General features: G+C 30.0%; 1 protein-coding gene across 1 annotated transcript in view; it reads left to right on the top strand.

The window, feature by feature from the left end:
• ADAMTS9 (A disintegrin and metalloproteinase with thrombospondin motifs 9) overlaps nucleotides 1-20,120 on the top strand; it is a gene marked incomplete at its 3' end in the record, with an annotated part of 107,185 nt that overhangs the window by 7,077 nt on the left and 79,988 nt on the right. The window contains exons 2-5 of the mRNA XM_035734055.2: nucleotides 3,286-3,452; nucleotides 13,296-13,407; nucleotides 14,565-15,076; nucleotides 19,551-19,637. Of these exons, the coding sequence (XP_035590096.2) occupies nucleotides 3,286-3,452; nucleotides 13,296-13,407; nucleotides 14,565-15,076; nucleotides 19,551-19,637 (878 nt within the window). The remainder of the gene's footprint in view (nucleotides 1-3,285; nucleotides 3,453-13,295; nucleotides 13,408-14,564; nucleotides 15,077-19,550; nucleotides 19,638-20,120) is intronic.

The raw sequence follows: 20,120 nt of genomic DNA on the forward strand, positions 1-20,120 counted from the left end.
CATTTAACATCTACAATTCTCAGCTTTACCAACTTGAGTTGAAAGCATTTTTGTATTCTCTGTTTTAATGATCATTTAGTTTTATGTCATTGAAATGTTAACCATTAGGGTGAATATTAATTTACTGTCTACACAAATCAATACAGTCCTTCAACAGATAAACATGATGCTTCGTCAAGTACACGTTTTCTAGCTAATATAATTCCTTCGAACTACTTGATTCATTTTCATGCAGGCGTAAAAGTATGTCAATTTGTTAGCATACATCGTAACCAATGTCAATTCAACAGTTCTATGGTGAATGAATATGAAATACAGTATAAAATATTAACATGCTGAATATAAATTCAAGCAATGTATGGCTATGGCGGATACAAGAAGTATTATGAAATATTCCAATTCAATATATTAAGTGACTTAATGATACTATAAAGGCATGTGCTAGATAAGTCATGTGTATTTAGTTGTAAACTAAGATATTCATGAATTACATGTTAGTTATCAGGGAGAATTTATTTTTAAGATTATACTTTAGATAAACAGTAGATAGGTAGTAGACATTTTAAGGTGTATGTTCTAATTTACAGCATACATTAATAATGATAATAATGAAGGCTATTTTTTGATGCCATATGTTTCCTCAGTAGAAAATAAACAATGTTTCAGCGAATTTATCTTTTATCTTTTGCTAACCTGTGAATATTTAAAAATATCAATGTATAAAGCAACATTTTAACAGTGGTTAGATACCATTCATGTTCTGCAATTATTTTCTGCCTGTTTTACTTCTAAACTTTTTTCACAGAAAAATGTATCTGATATGTGAATTCTTTTTCAAGCGGCTGTTATTACACTAAGAAGTAGTGAAATGGTGATGTAAGGCAACTATCAAAATAGTTCTTCTTGATGCTCGAAGTAAATAGCTTAGTGATAGGTTGTAGTCTTCTTATAACAGCTCGTAATTTGGAAATTTGTGACATTATATACACAGTTGGCTATTAGGTGCTCCCAGAAGATTGAAGTGGCTGCTCAGTGTCAATCAATATAGCACATGGAATTGTCTGAATATTAAACTAATGACATCGAAAACAACTGAACTCATTATTGTGTAGCGAAACTAAATGTTTCAACTTTGTCCAGTAAATTCAGAGATATGTATCAAAATATCTATTTCAAGATTATTTATTGTAGAAATTTCTGAATTTCCAGTTGTTGATAATGATAAAGGTTGTGATTGAACAGTCTCTATGTTGTAAACTGGATATGCTCATTCTGAAACTTTCTGTTAGTCAATAATCAACTGTAGAATAAATTCTTTTTCAATAGGAAGGATTTCAATGCATATTATGAATACCTCATCAAATTGTTTAAATATTATAAACTTTTGACTTGTTATGTCTATTTATTTTTTGTTTACAAGTAGTGCATTTTTGACAGGTTATTATTATTGTTATTCCTTATTCCATTGATATTTTTATATCGGTATGATGTTTTTTCTTGCTGCTGTTTGGATTATTTCATGGAAAGAAACATTTGAGGAAATAAATAACAAAATGAACTGTTTTTGAACTTCAGAATGTTCCTGAAAAAAAGTAAAATAAGTAGGTTTATTTTAGTCTAGAAGAATATCATAGTATCATGTAACTGGTTTGCTTTTAGAAAAGCGATAATATATCTAACTTGTTTAAATAATACTACTAATAATTAATGTAAATACATATATGGTCAAAAAATTATATTATTTGTGGTCATCTGAGCATATTACGTTTTCTGCTTGTTGATTTATCTGTTTAGAATTGTGTAAGGACGTTAATTAATTTGTAAACCTTTATATTCTACCGTTATTTATGCTAAAGTCTGTAATTAACAGGTCTGTACTGATATCCATATACTTCTATTGAACTTCCTCGATAGTTATATTACGTTATATGTTATATGTTGGTTAGCAATATAACCTAGGATGCACGTTTAGTCCTGTTCTGGAATAATGAACTAGACTTAGCTGATCACCAGTGGTAATATTCATATTGGGACGCAAAATCAGTATCTTTCGCCTTAGAGCGTTATTCACTAAATTATCATGTTTAAATAGTCACAAACTTTTTAAATGACTATGAACTTAATTTTTAAGAATGTATAATTCTTCGTTGTTAATATTAGCATATGTACAACCTGAACGGATTGTGTTAACGATGTCATTTAGTTACAAACTTTTTCACGGTTTATTGCATATAAGTCGAAAAAATGAACATTTGTAATTCACTTCCAAACTAAAATGTTGTCAGTTCAAATGAAGAAATAAACAATGATCATTTAAAATAACAGGAACAAATAAAATTTCGTTATAAAAATAGATGCTACTTACTACTGGATTTTACGAGTAGTAATTGTAAATCAATAGAAATTAGATTATACTAAATAACTAATATGACAAGAAATTCCATTGATTTACTTATTACGAATTTTATTCAACATTACATTCGTTTTGTGAGGATTACTCAATGTAGTATTTCCTTACCTTTCTCGTATGATATTTTATTCTGTATATTATACGATATTCTTTTATTAAAAGTTAACATCAACTATACTCAGCATATGATTTGTTATAATTATAAGGATTTTTTATATACCTGATTTTAATGTAATTATTTATCAAAAAATGTGTGGATGAATTAATATAAAAATGAGTGTATTTTCGACTAGACTAGTCGTGGTTGTTCATACTTCTGGCTGATTGTGGGTTATATTTCCCTCTTCCGAACTTGGACTTCTCTCTCTCTACTTAGCGGGCCTGGGACGCGTTGGAATAGCTAGCTTATCTGTCATTATGTCACAGTGTCTTTGTTCCGTTCTCAGATTAAGTGAACTCATAATCGCTTCAGGACTTTTCCAATAACATCATTTAATAATCAGTGAGGTTTCAATATAGAAAATGCCGCTGACAGTATTAAAAACTCAGTCCAAAGATTTTTGTACATAGTCCAAGCATTGATAAGGAGCCTCAAATCAGGAATAAGTATCTGTCCGACGTATCTTACTCTCCACTAATTGTCTGTTTGAAGTCAGTTCACGATACAAGTTGAATAAAAATCAACAATTCAGGTATTATTGTCTAATATTACATTTTATAACATATTGCCGAATGTCATTTTTTCAGTAATAACCGACTAACGATGAATTAACTAGATTAGTTTATATATATATATATATATATATATATATATATAATAAATGAACAAATAATGCATATTATATAAATATATTTATATTTATTTTCCATTTCAGATTGTTACATATGGAATGAACAATCTTCCCTACACTATGACATTAAAATTGATTATCAATTAAAACAAAGTATATTATCACACAATCAACATATGACAACTTTGTTATCACTGATATATCAAGTTTGTCAACCACTTGAACATTCAAACGAGTATCACAATAAAATGGTAAGTTGTTTTTGCTTAAATATATTTACATGTATTCTTAATTTAAACTGAGAAATTAGAAATAATCAGTGATAGAATCAGTGTTCATTGGCTTAGAATGTAGTGTGAACTAATTAAAGTAAATGCTTACATTTGATGTTATCATAGATTATTTGTACAATCGCTAAATTCAGAGAGGGTGTCCCTTTTCACTGAATTTTGTTTACTTTCCTACTTTAATGCTTATATGAGAACAGTAAATCTATTCATGAAATCACTTTATATTACTGTTAGATGAAATGTTCGTTTTTAAGTGTGATAAGAATTCAGATAGATTGGAATTTTCATCTTATGAAGTAGTTTAGTTCCATCTAGCAATTACTCATTTAATAAATGTGAAATTGACGTTCTGAGGTCACTTCAGTTTAAAATACGTGTTTTTATTATAATAAAAGAAGTATAATCAAAAGCCTTGAAGCGTTTTTTTAATATTTTCACCAGGTTTTAGCACCTAAAGCTTCTCACAACTTGTATAAAAGTGATACATATACAGGCACCAATTTTCCAGACTTGGAAAAATTTATGTTATGTATAACTTCTCACTATTTGTCTTAATAGAGGAGATAGATGAATATTCTAAAAGCGTCTTAGTATTCAGACAAGAGTAAATCAATTAAACCACATAAATCATTAGTTAGGACATAAAGTCATAAATCTAATTTCCTTTCATCCATTTTTCCTCATGTCATTTCTTTTGATATTTATTGCAAACTGTCTGAATTTTACTTGTTTGTATAAGTTTTTAATAGGATTATGGTTAGTAAATCCCTAAATTGATCACTATACAATGTTAGTGTATCACAAGATACTATACATAGTTGCTCTAAAAACCTTTTGCTGTAGATGACGAGTCTATAAATAAATTTCATTTAAGTAAATGCAATAAAGCACTTCAAGTGTGGATTTTCATCTATCACTGAAGTACACATTTTGATTTGTTCCTCTCTTGTTTACCATGGTATCAAAATTTGTGGTAATATAAATGAACTTATAAACAGATGTACTTATCTAGCGTATTTCACTTCAATGTAAAATACAAGTTACAAATAAGATCCATTACCTTTAAAAAAATTACGTTCATTTCGTTTATTGGGACTATGATTTGGAGACGATATGTTTGAACAGCTCTTCAAGTAATTTGACTGTAAAATTGGGTAAAAATCCACCTCCAATTTATTAAATGAGTTGTCTTCGTAGATTATATGAGTTTGTCGGTTAACAGAATATTTAGGCTAATTCCCTTTAATCAAACCGGCAATAAAACTTTCAGTGATTATACGCGTGTTTAGGAAGCGTTAGTCCGTTCAATATTATAGATCCCGTCATAGTGACGAGTACTAATTACCACAAATGATAGGTTTAAAACATCATGCTGATTAACTCCAAATACCTATTGTCATTGAATAACAATAACAAAAAGATGTTTGGTATCAGTAATATTTGGATTTTGAAAGTTACCGCCAGTGATGAATTTGCAGGATATATAAACTTAATCTAAGACTAGAATAATTTCTATGGAAAGAGATAAAGTAAAATTCCATTGATTTGTAATTTTGAATTTTGTATATATATATATATAATTTCAGTTTCACGCACGAACATTTAGCAGCTAGACCAATGTATCAGAATCCAAAAGTGAATATTTCCAGCTTCACCAACGAGAACCGATCAATTCAAGCACTGGATAATGTTCCAGTAAAATACTGAGTCATGATAAACATTAATCTTTTTAACCAATTATGACTCTTTGACTAATGTATTGTTTCTGTTCTAACATGGACATCAGCACTAAAACACAAATAAATCCTCAAAAACTAGACCAGGGTAGGATATCACTGTTTGATTGATTTATAGACGTTTCTAAATTGGTTGATTTATTGGAAAACGTAATGCATATCAGTCGTCAAGTATTGGAGGAAAAAAAATGAGTTGCTGACATTTACACCTTAATTTGGGTGGAAAGTATTCTTCAAAGCTTATTAGTATCAAATGTTTAACACGGCTTAAAATAAGAATGCTTCATAGTCACTGATCACCAGTATTCAGAACAACTAAGATTTTATTGATTCGAATTACCAGTTTCCACAACAATAAATTTGTTATTTGTTCCATAATGTATAACCTAACAAAAGTAGGGACCATTGTCACCAAGTAAATGCCAATTCTCTTATCGGATCCATGGACACGCATTTTGATTCAATTTAGATCGCATCAGATGAACTTAAGTTCATCCCACAGGTGATTTTTACTCTGAAATTTTAACTTGGTACTATTCGCTTAAAACGCACATGCGTTGCCCGCTTGGCTATTGTCCAGATAGTTACTCACTTGTGCAACGGCTATGAATTTTTATTTAGTTTTTAGAGACTGCCACTAAGATAGAGATCTTAATAGGTTGTCAATTCTAGGCTGCAGGTATATGCAGATGACGAGTCTAAAATGAGACGAAACGCTGGTCCTGGATTCCACTTATTTTATTAGAACTTGCATCATAATGGTTATATCAAGATGATCCGCACAGTATACACACATGACAACCAAGACTGACCAAATTCCAGTCAAAATATTAGCAACAGAATTGAATTAAGATACCCTTCATTTCTCTGTGTCATAACAATCTGCTAGAAACTTTTACTGTCATTACTGGAAGCTACAACATCAACCTTGATACCAGGATTTAAATATATTCAGTCACCTAATATTAAGGCAAAACTGTTTTGCCGATATCCAGAATCTGGTATTTTACAGTTAACTTTTGTCCAAAAAAAGAGCTTTATTTTAGACATTGACAATATATATGTATGTATAAACATAGCTTATGTGTGATTACGATGTGAAGTTATTAGAAATGTAATGAGTTAGAGTAATAAATATTCAATATTATGCTGTCAGCCAATTATTGTATTTGTTTATGCATATTTACACGAGCAGGCGTTTAGTTCTACTTCTGTCTTGCAAAAAACATGGGTAAATTTTTATTACTGTTCTGTTTTCTTTGGCGCTCTAAGTCTATACAGTTGTTTATTTATTACTTTTTCACTAATCGTTCCTTCCTACTTCATGTTTTTGTTTGAATCTAATTTTGATAACTAGTTCATAATTTGCTGTTGTTGTTTTTCGTGTTCATGTTAAATCTCCAGTTCCATTTAAACTCGTAAACTTTTCTCTATTTATTTCTCAGTTGACTTGCTAAGTTTTTAGTTCGTTAATGATGGACATTTTATAAATTTACATGTATGCATGTATATTTTGTCAAGGTTTCATGAATCATCTTCAGTCAATCGTTTATATAAGTAATTGAAACTTTGTTTTTCTCAGAATTTCGTTTCTTCACTCTATGAATTGTGTGTAGTTTTGTTTTAAAATAATTTTCCAGATACGAATTTTTGCAACCACATGTGATATGATATGTATATGGATACCTAGACATAACATTTTTCAAACTGATTACGACTTTTTTAATAAACAAAGGGCAATCACCATTGAAATGTTCACATTGATCGTTAAGGTTTGGTTTTTCTTAATTCAATTATTGCATGAAACCTTTTGAACTTAAGTTAAAACAAATAAACCATTTTAGTAAGAATACAACAATAACTTTTCCTTTGCACAGAAATCTCAGTAAATTTCGAGATATTTTCATAATACTTTATGATATTTTGTAGTATGCTTTTTTAAACAGGTATATATTTAGAAAATATATAATTCATACATTGTTTTCAAACAACAATATACTTATGAGTATGCTACTTGAATAAAATAGCCTTAATATATAATGAGATCAATACAAACCTCTTTTTCCATCTGGCCAAAATTCTCATCTAAAAGCCTTTGGAATCTTAGTAGAATTTGTGTTAGTGAAAATGTTGTAGCTGTGTCAATACCATAGCGTTTCTGCTAAATTATTCAAACCTATGATTATCCCCATGTAATATTTTACACTATTCCGTCAACTGTGTAGCTTCCTGTTTAGATAATGATGCTAATGGCATCTCATCATCATCAGGAGTTATACGGTAAATCACTATCAAAGCTAAGAAGGTAATGAACTGTCAATCGTTTATTTGGCACTATGTTATAACTTGTGACCTGCGTGTCCTGTTAATGTATAACGTGTTAATACCGCTAATTAGAGGGCAGTGAATTATCGATCGGACCAGTGACAAGTAAACCCGTATGAGCAGTCTAGAGTACCTATCGGTCCTGCTTCCTGTCTAGCCCAGCCACTTAAGTTCATAACACCAATCCGAGCCTCTGCGATATGAATCATTTATTTCAAACATACCGTGTTTATATACCAATTAAACAGACCACATCGTACCATAAAATAGGAAACAACGTTTGTACAAGATTTAGCCAAATGTCACTGTGAATGTGGGAGGTAATGATTAATAGACAGGGAATAATTCAAGAATGGAAAATCGTACAATAATAGTTCATAGGTTAAAATAAAGCTTAGGATAAGAGAGACATGAATATGAATAGTTTAGTTAATTAACAATTATACGATAAAAATACACGTATAGTATTGGTTCATAAATGGATCCCAAAAATTACCAATCATTATTCTTATCGGGATATAACACACTAAATTTTCAGTATATTTATATTATGATCAGAATGGATGTACAGTATTCCTTATTAAATAATTTAAACAAAATGATATTGCATACTGAAGTTTATCTTTTACCATCATTTTGCATTCTATTTTCTGTAGAGAACAATTCTTTAAATTATAAGATGATCAAGATAATTTATTAAATAATCTAAAGATACAATAAAATCCCAATTTTCTTTTTTCCATTTCATCCTCAAGGTTAAATCGATCGACTACTAAAAAAAACATTTATTCACTTATTGATTTTAGCACGTTGGTTAATTATTCTATCTAAATATTAATGTAAGAATATTATTTGATAAATAATAGAAATGTGTAAAGATGAACCAAACATTTCAGACACTTTTTGTTACTTTTAACGTTTTCAATTTGAAAAACACGATCCACCGCAAAATTATCGATAAGTTGGAATTAAACACAAATCTATGGTCAAAAAATCTTTAGGCAAAAATTAAAAACAAAAAGAATCAAGGAAAAGATTATTCACTATTACAAACATACCATACTTATCATAATGTCAAGATATTTAAAAATGATAAATAATGAATTTTTGTGTATATAGTTTATCAATAATATGCAGTCACCTTTATATGATAATATCTTTACTGTTTTTAATTATTTCTATATGGAATACCAGTAAAGTACATGTACTTTACAACAAATCTGTTTTTCACTAAACATAACATATTTTTCATACTTAAACATTTCACTCAAATTGTTCTTTGTTTAGAACTGATGTTTAGAGTTCAATGCTTATACATATTCGGTGAGACTATAATTTATGGACGAACCAATCAGGTGTATAAGACAACAGATCTAGGATTTTGGCGCGAAATGCACTCATCCATTTGGCTAAATAGAGTTTTGGTATTATTGCTGACGTCAGTTTGTGATGAAAACCATAAATCTAATTCCTAACCTTAACCATCAACTATGAATCATAATTCTAATTCCTCACACAGGTTTAAAACACTCATTTGGTCCTGGTTATTAAGTGGACACTCTCAAGGTCAGTCTAGCATTGCTCAAAGGTCGTCCATAAATTATAGTCACACCATATATTCTCTTATTTTGAAACGAGTTATTAACTAACCAATTTGAAACAGATTAAAAGTAGTTATGAAATAGCCTTTATCCAGACATCGAATTATAGTTTTTTGTAAAATTATTTGAGGCATTTCAGTAATACATAACTACCATAATCCAAAGTAAATGAAATCAAATGTATAATTCAAAATGACGCTTTGAACGTAGATTAATTAATTATACAAGATGATTGTCACTTTTTTTTAAAAATGACGACGATTTTGAGCATTGAAGATTGCATTTTTTTCCCATAAAACAAATTATTTTTGTACTTTACGAAATTTTTAAAATGCTACTCTCCTAAACAGTTTCATGAAAATTTCTGCATTTTAACAGTCCCACTGTTTATTTAACTAGAAGTTACGTGAAATCAAATATGACACTACTGTTAGTATTGCAAATATTATGAAACACTATTAAGAAACTTTTTTACATGATTGCTTTAGCACTTCAAATCTCAGATTTCCAACATCACTATTGACACTGATTGATTTACAGTAGAAAAGAAAATATCCTGTAATTTAATGTGTAATTTATATTCAGTGTGAAAATCCTGTTCATTTTGTTCTACCTTACTAATTATATAATATCGTCTTACTAATGTTAGTATTTCAATCCCAATCAAAACAGTGTTTTTAAGGTACGTCAGAAGATCGAAAGTAGTTGTATGTTCTAGGCCAATCCCTTAGCTTAAGAGGGATACACTGATGAACTCCCAAATCACTTCAAGGTCACGGTGTATGCATCATATTGGAACGTTACCTAACTCATGTAGATCATCAGTTTCAGTAGCGAAATCATAATTATATAGCTAGATATACGGTTTTGGTTTAAAATCAATATTATGTTTCAAGATTAAACTGTACAATTCACAATTTATGATTTACATTTAGGATTTAGGTTTAGGTTAAACATTTAGTCTCTAATTGCCTCAAATCCTTATACTTATGTCATTTTCATTTTATTTCCTTTATTACGAAACTTTTATTCGGCACTCATAAATACTTTTGATAAAATGTTAGTGAAATAAAAACTTTCTTTGCTTTTCATATACAAACAGTTTTGTAGATTTATTAAACGGCAGTCGGAAAACAAAATTTTCTTGACTGATCTATTCTTTGTATACTTTACGATTGTTGTTTGGTAATTGCTATCCCGTTCATCAGTTTTGTCTATCGTAAGCTTAACAATTTGCACATATTTTTTGTACTTGGTTACGTCATAACCTCCCTCTCCCTTGTTTTTTCATTTTTAAATTGAACCTGTATAAATATGAAAAAATGTGTATGATCGTTTTTTCATTTATGAACCAAATGACAGAATATGTTATACAAAAAAGATATATTTGATAAACATTTTATTTATTCGTACAAATCGGTGCAGTTGTAAAGGGGTTTTAGAGCTCATTGGATGGATCGAGTTCACCTCAGTTCGCAATGTTTGCCGTTGTTACTTTTCAAAATCTTATTACAAAAGAGTGTCAAATACAAAAAATCATTATTTTTTTTATTCTAATAGCCTAAGCAACTTACTCGTAAATTAATACTTAAAAGAACGGTTGGCACTCAATGTTTTTCATTTGGTGAAATTTTTATTTAATCTAAGGGGAGAAAGTTGAATAACTTAAAAAAACCACAACAAATTTTGGTCTAATGTCAATCAATCAGATATCACATTCTAAACGAAATGTTTATGAAGAAAAAAACGACAAAGGGCATAAAGATGGTCCCAAGTATAATCATTTTCCTAATTATAGATATGCTTTTATGATTTATTCACTTTTTGAACGTGAGTTCTAGCGAGTGATCTATCCCGTTCCTCTTGTACGTTACTTCTCTGGTTGTATTTGTGTTTCCTGATGGATATCCTAAACATTTCTACACTTGGAAAAACTTGAAAACCACACAGTATATTGGAACGATAATAATGATACCACTGAACTGCAATTATTTTGATTACATCCACTGAGCCAATTTACCTGATATAGAGTGATTCATAAGCCGATCTACTGCTAATACTATTGTTTATCTAAAATTTAGCCTCTAACCAATTAAAGGTAGGCCTGTTTTAAGTGAATCACTTCCACAAATAACAGTGATATCTTAAAACATCCATATTCATTTATTATTCACGGTCCCATTATATACCTTTGAATTGAAGAAGCTTATAGCTTATAAGTGTTCATCAAAATTACGCATTACTAGTTCACATATGCTGCTTCGAAATCACCATTTCGAGACTAATGGGCTTGTCTTTATGCCATACATTTACCTTGGTAAACCCATAATCTAAAAAAACTGAACAGCTATAGATTGTAAGTAATTGTGGTAGTTCTATTATCTTTTTTATTCTTTTCTTGATTCTCGTTCGAAACCTGGCCGATGAGAAGTAATTCATATGACATTTTGTATGTTTAGAAACCAATAGCAAACTACTTTCGGAAATACACTTCCATCCTTGTCCATAACGTTCTGATTATCTAGTAGAACGTCTTTTTAACAGAGATTCATTATACATGTACTCTTAAGTCAGTAAAGTTATAGTGAACTATCTCTTAAGTAAATTTTCTCCGATTATATTTGTACCTACTTATCAATTTCTAAATAGACGACTGGTAGTGTACTGATATGACCATAACTTCGGTGAAGTTGTTTCTTTTGAATTTCTCTGATAAAATATAGGTGGTTAATTTTTACTTAAAATTACGTAGGAAATAATGAAAACCTATGTTCATGAGATCAATTTCACCGTAAATTTCTTTCATATACAAAGTCTATTTTTGTGCTACATCGGGTAAACGCCCGACGGAAAGCTGTACCTTTTGTAAGAGCTTTGCAGACAAAATAATTGCATAGAAAGATACTAGTTGATGATGTTTTTTCCTGAATCTTTCCAAGCTAAATTGATTAGTTATAGGGTTCAGTACACAAAAAGATGCTTGAAATCCCTAAACCTGAAACCTCTAGAAAAATTTCTTGAGCGTGTTTTACCTCACATTTTATAATGCTTGAAAATCCTATATGAAGTTGAAGTAAACCACTCTCTATCTCACTAATAAAGAAAATATATTTGCACTGTGTAAAGTTTACTATGCACATTAGATTTGACTTAGCTGACCGTCTGATATGTAGACCGAAGTGAGACGTTAAACTTTTTTAATCAACTGTACTTTGACAAACATATTGCAATACCTATATCCCAAAAACTGTCTATAAATAACATCGTTTTACTCACTGTAAGGAAGATATGTCTTCAGCACGTATAGAATTGTCTTTTTCAGCTCACAATGCCTGATTTAACTGCTGCTGTTTCTTTTGATGTTCTACGGAATGCTTTGCATCATATTTGACTATATATATCAAAAATCCCATTTATAAATGTTTTTAAAGATAACATTTATAACAGTGTAACGTTAATTTAACATCAGAGACACTTTTATCCTAGCTCGAGAGTTTGCAATAATGGGTACTTGCTAAGTTTCAAAGCAAGTAAACCTCCAATGGTATTTCCAACTTAATTGTATTTAGGAAACAACATTATACCAATCTATTCCCATAATTAGTCAATGTCACATCACATACATAGTTAAAATTCACAGACCGAAGCTTTTCACTAAAACACCAGTAATCCATCCCGAAGTAAGTCTCTAATGAATATAATATTGAGATTTGGATGGATAATTTGTGAAGAACGTTGCACGTCTGAATGATCAACTAATGATTAACGTCACATTTATTGAGTCCTTATAATCGAATTCTATTAACCTAGTTGTAATCTATTCACCAATCATAATGACTCCAGAAAACATGAATTGTTTTAAGATGTTAAGCAGCTGGAAACAGCTGGTAGGAAATCCTGGTTACCTCAAACGTTTTACCAGTTTACACTTATAATCTTAAGGAAAGTGATATTCTCTTACAGGTTCGATCCACTACTAAACAGCCTGACAATTATTATTTAGCTATTCAGGCAGCGACTAATCAAGATATTTAGTTAATAAATCAAATAACATAAATTTACGCAAATAATAATTAATTTGTATTTTTTTTTCTCAGACAACTCATAATACGTTTCTTATTTTATTAATTTTTAATTTCTAGTCTCCTGACAAATCTATAAATGTTTCTATAGAAAGTAATGAAGAACAACATACTCCGCATATTCATAATACAAATTTTAATCAAATGAATTCATTTTATACTTCCTATTCATGTAAGTTAATAATATAATTACACTGAAGAACAAATCAGTTTATTTTAATTTTTTTTATTTTCATGGGCAAACTTGCTGTTTGCAAGAATGTGTTATGATGAAATAATCATCAGGTATTATTATTTCAAGTACACATTTTCAACTATAAAAACTATTACGGTTAATAAGTAATAACAATTATAATGCCCCTGGATACTAAAATCTAGTTTCAAAGAAGAAGAATGTTCCCCTGGATCTTTGTCATTTTAATTTGGAAAAGTTAAATTACTGCTTTTTTTTGAAAAAAAATGTCTGTTGATTTGTACATTGTCTGACAATCATGTTTCTTAGTCATCTAAGGTAAAGAAAATTACTACATCATATTTTCTGACCGAAAATGCTCAGTTTGTAACAATTAAGTATGTTTTAACTAATTTTACTGACATATTTTTTTCTCACCGTTGTAAGCTTACTTCCATAGTGCATGCATCCGGAGACAATTCACATAAAAAATATCAGTTAAATCAACCAATATTCTAATAATTATTCATGTAGAAAATACTCTGTTTCAACAACTAACATAAGTTTTATCATAAACTGGAAAACTTAAAACCCCCTCGTATAAAATTCTACCCGTTTTATATGCTAGTGGCTTTCTAGACTCAACAGACCAGTTGATAACATATTGGTACTCAGATGTGGAAAGTACTGTTAATGAGCCTCAGTGGAAACATCAACACAGGGATGCAGGTATGCAGAGCTAGTGAACCCAAAATAGGATAAAATGTATGTCCCAAACGCATTTACTATTCATAATTCAACTTCCCTAAGACTCGTAATTGAAGGCAATGTAGAAACAACTCGTTCACTATGTACGTATACCGAAAGAGATTGATCCAAGTTCAATTTACAATAATAAACCTACGTATATATATATATATATATATATATATATATATATATATATATATATATAAGCAGTTTTTAAACATGGGTCTTCTAAACCAATGTTTGTTTCAGTGTATATTGGTACCAAGTATAATGAATGTATTGATACACCATGAACAATGCTATAGATTCTAAACATTTCTATTAAATCATCATGCGTGATATTTTACAAAACTATCATTGAAGAGATTTGATTTTTTACGCAGATTTTATCTATATTCTGTATATAGCATATCATCCAGAGGAACGCGTTGACACTGAGAGTCATATGATGCTCATATCACATCTTAGTAAACATCAATTGAAACAATTCAGAGACAATCATGATAAACATACCAGATTACAGAAAACTAACTGTAAGCAAACGATTAGAAATCGTACTGCTAGTAATTATAACAATATCTCAAATTACACAATGAATGTATATGGACATAGTCAGTCAGTTCGTGTGGATCAAAAAAGTATTTTCGTTATAGATCGTCCATCATCGTTGTTAAACGTATCATCACCAACAACAATCTACAGGTCGGCCACGTCGATTCATCATGTTCCACACTCATTAAAAAATGAATTATCAGTAAATAATGAAACGAAGAAAGGCAATCAACAAAATAATAATCCAATATTAAGTTTTCAATATGTTGAACCACATACAGTCGAGTTACTTGTAGTTGTTACTGAAAGTATGAAACAACAATTTGGTCCATTAATTAATGAATATCTTCTTTCTACTATGACAACGGTAAGATTGCATAATGATATTGTTTTTTTCTAGAAGAATTTATCTACGATTGTATTGATCCTCTTATAATCATCATATATACTCAACTAACCACAAGTTCGCCCAACCTTCGTCAGACCAGTGACCTTCACTATGGCCAATAAAATGACTTAACTAAAAACAAATGGGCAACGATGTCAAAAATCATTATACCTATTTGTTTAAAACACTGATTTATCAAACCCCAATAACCAGAGTCGGATCACAAACACATCAGGTCAATAAAATTTCTGTTATGATAACCATAAACGCATAAAATTATTTACAATAATTAAGTGATTACAACACATCAATAAGAAGTCATAATGCGCACACTTAAGTCGTAGCTAGTATAAAATGGAGCAATAAGTAGATAAATATTTGACAGTAATTCTGGAATGTGACAATTACCAAGTCGAGTAAAGGCTTTTAAATAGGACAGTATAAAAACCAATAGGCCATATATGTAATATCTATACGATAAAGTGGACGTAAAATATTTCACCATCAAATATTTCGTCTTCCTCAAATACCCATTATGCTCTAACAGATTGTTTGTTAGTAAATAAGTAATGTTTATGTTAGTAAAAAGAGAGTTTATATATATTTTTGAATTCTCCGCTTTACACATCACAAATCAACATTTCCTGGGTAACCACTGAAATCATAGTTATATCCAATCGAGATAAACCATTGGATCTAGATTTCATGCCAGCTGATAGTCACTATCAAGCTGCAATCGTAGTTACTCAACAATCATTGGTCTATGTCAGTATAGAACCTGTCTTACTCACTATCACAGTCAAATTTCATCACTCAGCTATTCAAGTTAGAAGACTGACATAGTGTAGGAATGATATTCTTTTAACGCCGATTGGTTATTAAGTAGAAACCAACGTCATGCTTGTCGAGATTTTAGTACTGATCAAACTGCAATAAAGTCACTATTCTAAACTATTTGAGATCTCTTGTTGTTTAGTGATTGTACGCAATATTTATTGATCGGAAAACCTTGTAAACACACTTTTTTATTTGGTACTAGTCCTTAATATCAGACAATTTTTCATTTTCGTTTCCTCAGATTTTGTGGTAAATCTTTCACATTAATGTATGAGGTAATTTTATTCTAGAGTTAAACGTTTAATCTTATTGTCAGAGGGACGAAAAAAGTTTGAGTCATATTCAGTACAATAAAAACTTAGAATCTTTAGAATGAATTATTCATTGTCATTTTCTTTTCAAATGTAAACCTAATAGTAGTAATATGTTTGTGGTAACCAGTTGAAAGATCATGCGTTTTAAAACAAAATAGAAAACAAATATAACATTTCAATCATTTGAAACTGCGATTCTTTTCACAGGGCATTCTACTTATCATTTTTCTATTCTTTTTGATTAAGATATTAAATCCATGTGGTTCTCGGAAAGCAGTTATTCTTTTTCTAATTCAAAGTATTGATTGTTCAGTACTTTTTATTGACGAATTGTCAAACATCAGTAAGATCTATATTAGAAAAGAATGCATTTAATTAATAAGTCGTTTGGTTGTTGAAAGGTGAATTAAATGTGATTCCATAATCAATTCAGTATTCTTTTGTGTCTCAAGAACCGCAGCGTTCTTCTGTGACAAGTATACGGTATTGCAGTAATAATTAATATCTAAAAAATGGTAAACGTCAAAAACAATAAGAAAGACAGGTTTTTGCAGGAACTTGACAGAAATAACTTAGAAATTTTATCACGTCAAATGCCCAAACGAAACACGTTTATACAGCGCTCAGGATGTTACAAATGGTAAAGAAAAAAATATTTTTTTCATCTTACAGTCAAAACGATGTTAAGTCCATCAAGTAAACGAAACATTCTTCGCAGAACGTGTGTAACTCTAATTCCTAGCAGTAAATCCTCTGCTGCGATCTGAACATAGGGTTTCCAAGCCTAAACTACTGACTCTAGCCTAAAATCCCCAACCTCACTCATTGTCTATAGACTTTCAATTTTAACTGTAAACACTTACCCTCATCTTAACTATAAATCCATAACCCTGACCACAGATTATTTAGACCAGGATTTAGAAAAAACTTTTTCGAAGTAGTAAGCTTAAACACTGATCACCATCTTCATTAATAGTACTATTATTATTATTACCAGTACGCCATGTTGGAACAGTGATATCATACTCATTAACAAATAAATTGGAAGCTAATCACTTATATAGATACTTTGATCTGTAACGTAAAACAGTTAATGTATATCTAAATGTTATAAAGAGCTCTGACAACATAAATTCTCTGATCTTGAATGTATGCACACTTTCAACGTCACAGTTTATTCTGACTAGTTCAAGTATTAAATCGTACAATTATCATTTTTATTTTTCCAGGACAATGATAGTGAAGCAAATAATTTTCACATACACAAGTCTATGTTTATTGCATACATTCATCTACACAGCACATATGTCTACTTGCAACAACATATATACGCTCATTACGTACATACTTTCATTATCGTACACTTGGGCAAACGTATATCAGTATGCGTGTATTTTATGTGAATATATATATATGTTGACACTTAAAACCTGCGCATTTCAGTATATGCGAAATAGATATTATATATCAAGAAGAAAATATACAAACAAGCTATTTGATCTTATTTCATGACAGTTGATGAATATTTCATTATCTTTAATTAAAAATCCATGTACTTCGGTTAAACATTAATGAAAGATCAAGACTGTGAAAACGGAAATCAGCAAAACCAACCATGAAATATCTTTTTCATACGAATCAAAATCGATTTGATAAAACTTAAACAAACAATAATAACTACAGTGATTTTGTTTAAAAATTCTCTATTACTAAATTAAAGAGTTAGGGATTTGAATTCTATTTCATTTACTTTGAGTTGGACAAAGTGTTAGTTTTGTTTGAAGTTAGGTTATATGGTCTTGGTCACGTGAATGGTTTTGGTAAGTGCATTGAATTTTATATTTTACATCACTGACTAACTATAGTTTGACAGCTGTTAAGAAACAGGAAATACCAGACAGCTATTTTTGTCATGGTTTTGGAATCGCCCTTAGATCAGGTGGTTTTGGGTAAAATTCTTTGTTGGATCATAGATATACACTGGAATAAAATGTCTGTTTATTGCTTCCTGGACTACGGTGGTTGTCTAAATAAAGTCATTTTTAATTTAAACCGTAATATGAACGAACACTGTGTAAATAAACTACAGTCCTATTCTCAAGTTTTTATTCATCCAGTATGGTGATTTATTAACGTCTAAATTTCTGTAGTTAGCTTTAAATCTGTCCTCAGAAGTACTTAAAAATTAATTTACACCATTGTAGGTTGCTAGAATAGTCAGTAATTAGAGTTACTTAAAAACATTATTCACTTCTATCATAAACAATGAAGATTGTATTGTAAAATAGTTTCAATATTAATTTTATTGATACAAGTTGGTGATCTTTAGTGTTTGATCTGCATCGCAAAAACAAAAACTATATAATTCTTTAACATGATTCATTTAGATGAAACATAACTATTTTCCATAAAGAATTTCGTCCTTCTGTTGTAATTTGATGGTAATTTTCATCATAAAATGACAATAGCCGGTAAATCATTAAAAACCCGAAAGAAGTTGACAGCTGTTTTATTCTACATCAGAATTCGTTGATGGATTGTCAACTATAACCCTGCATCAGCTATCCAGTTTGGAACCTTTGTGGTATCATTTCTATAATTATAGTTGATTTGTGTACATCACAATCCACTTTCAGTCTTCTCAGTGAGTTACTGTTTTATTCTAAACTATCTTTGGACCATAAGTTATAACTTCCACTTAGAACTTCGAAATATTTTGGAATACTACTCAATCGTCATCTCGACCCTAGCAAAATAGCAGACTTGACCTACTTTTTAAATTCCTTAAGTACCAAAGGTTTAAAGAGAAGTAAACTAATCCAAATCTTGTTAAAATTTCTATTTATCAATATTTTTATCGGTTCATTTTATAAAGATGGGTTAATTTGATCAAACCTATCGATGTTTAGTTAAAAACAAACAGCCTAATAATACAGCCACAAATTAATTATATTTCGTACGCCTTAATTATTCAGCTGGTCATCTAACAGGAATATTTAAAATATGGATATTGCAAAAATGTATCCAACATATTTTTCAAGGAAATAAATTCTTATGTTTGAAATCAACCTGATGTGGATCACAACGACTTAAAGACGAAAATTTGATTAGTAGTTTCCAGTCACATTACAAAGTTATAAACCTTTCACCATTATTCCATGGTAGCATCGAATGTTCGATAGAATTCAAGTAGTTACCCTCTTTGCAAAAAAATATCATGAAAAGCTATATATTTTAACTTTTACATGGAATCAGGTTAAGTATTACAAAATTTAATAAGACTTCTGTTCTTTCCTATTTAGGTTTCAACGCTTCTTCGGCATCCAAGTTTGAAAAATTCAATACAGCTAAATGTTGTGGATATTATACTTTTGGATCCTGTTTACGCAGTAAGTCCAACATATTTTTACGAATTAATAGAACTATCGGCATATAGAATTTATCGCTCAAGACAATGGTAATGATTGGTAGCTCATGGCAAAACCATCAAGATTCGTCCTCGATTTGATTTATTTGGGTTCGTTATAGATTTTTAGTAACGTGACATTCGCTGAGCCGGATGATATAATCATGAATATTTCACTGAGTTCAGTAAAAACGTCTGACATGAGTTGGGTTTGGCGATATTGTCTAGAAACACAATGAAGGCTTTTCAGTCAGATCATCTATCTAAATGAACTTAATACCACATAAGTTATCCTACTAAGCTACAAACTAATGTCACTGTCTGAGGACTTACTTGAGACTTTTACATTCAGTATTTACTTTTTTAACACTTTCCGTTTGTTACTGAAATGACACAGACATATCAAGTTTCATATGGTTTTATATTATTTTAAAGGATGCAGTAGTCAGAAAAGTCTTCTAAACAT

Source organism: Schistosoma haematobium, chromosome 3 (assembly GCF_000699445.3).
Source record: "Schistosoma haematobium chromosome 3, whole genome shotgun sequence".
Classification (NCBI taxonomy): domain Eukaryota; kingdom Metazoa; phylum Platyhelminthes; class Trematoda; order Strigeidida; family Schistosomatidae; genus Schistosoma; species Schistosoma haematobium.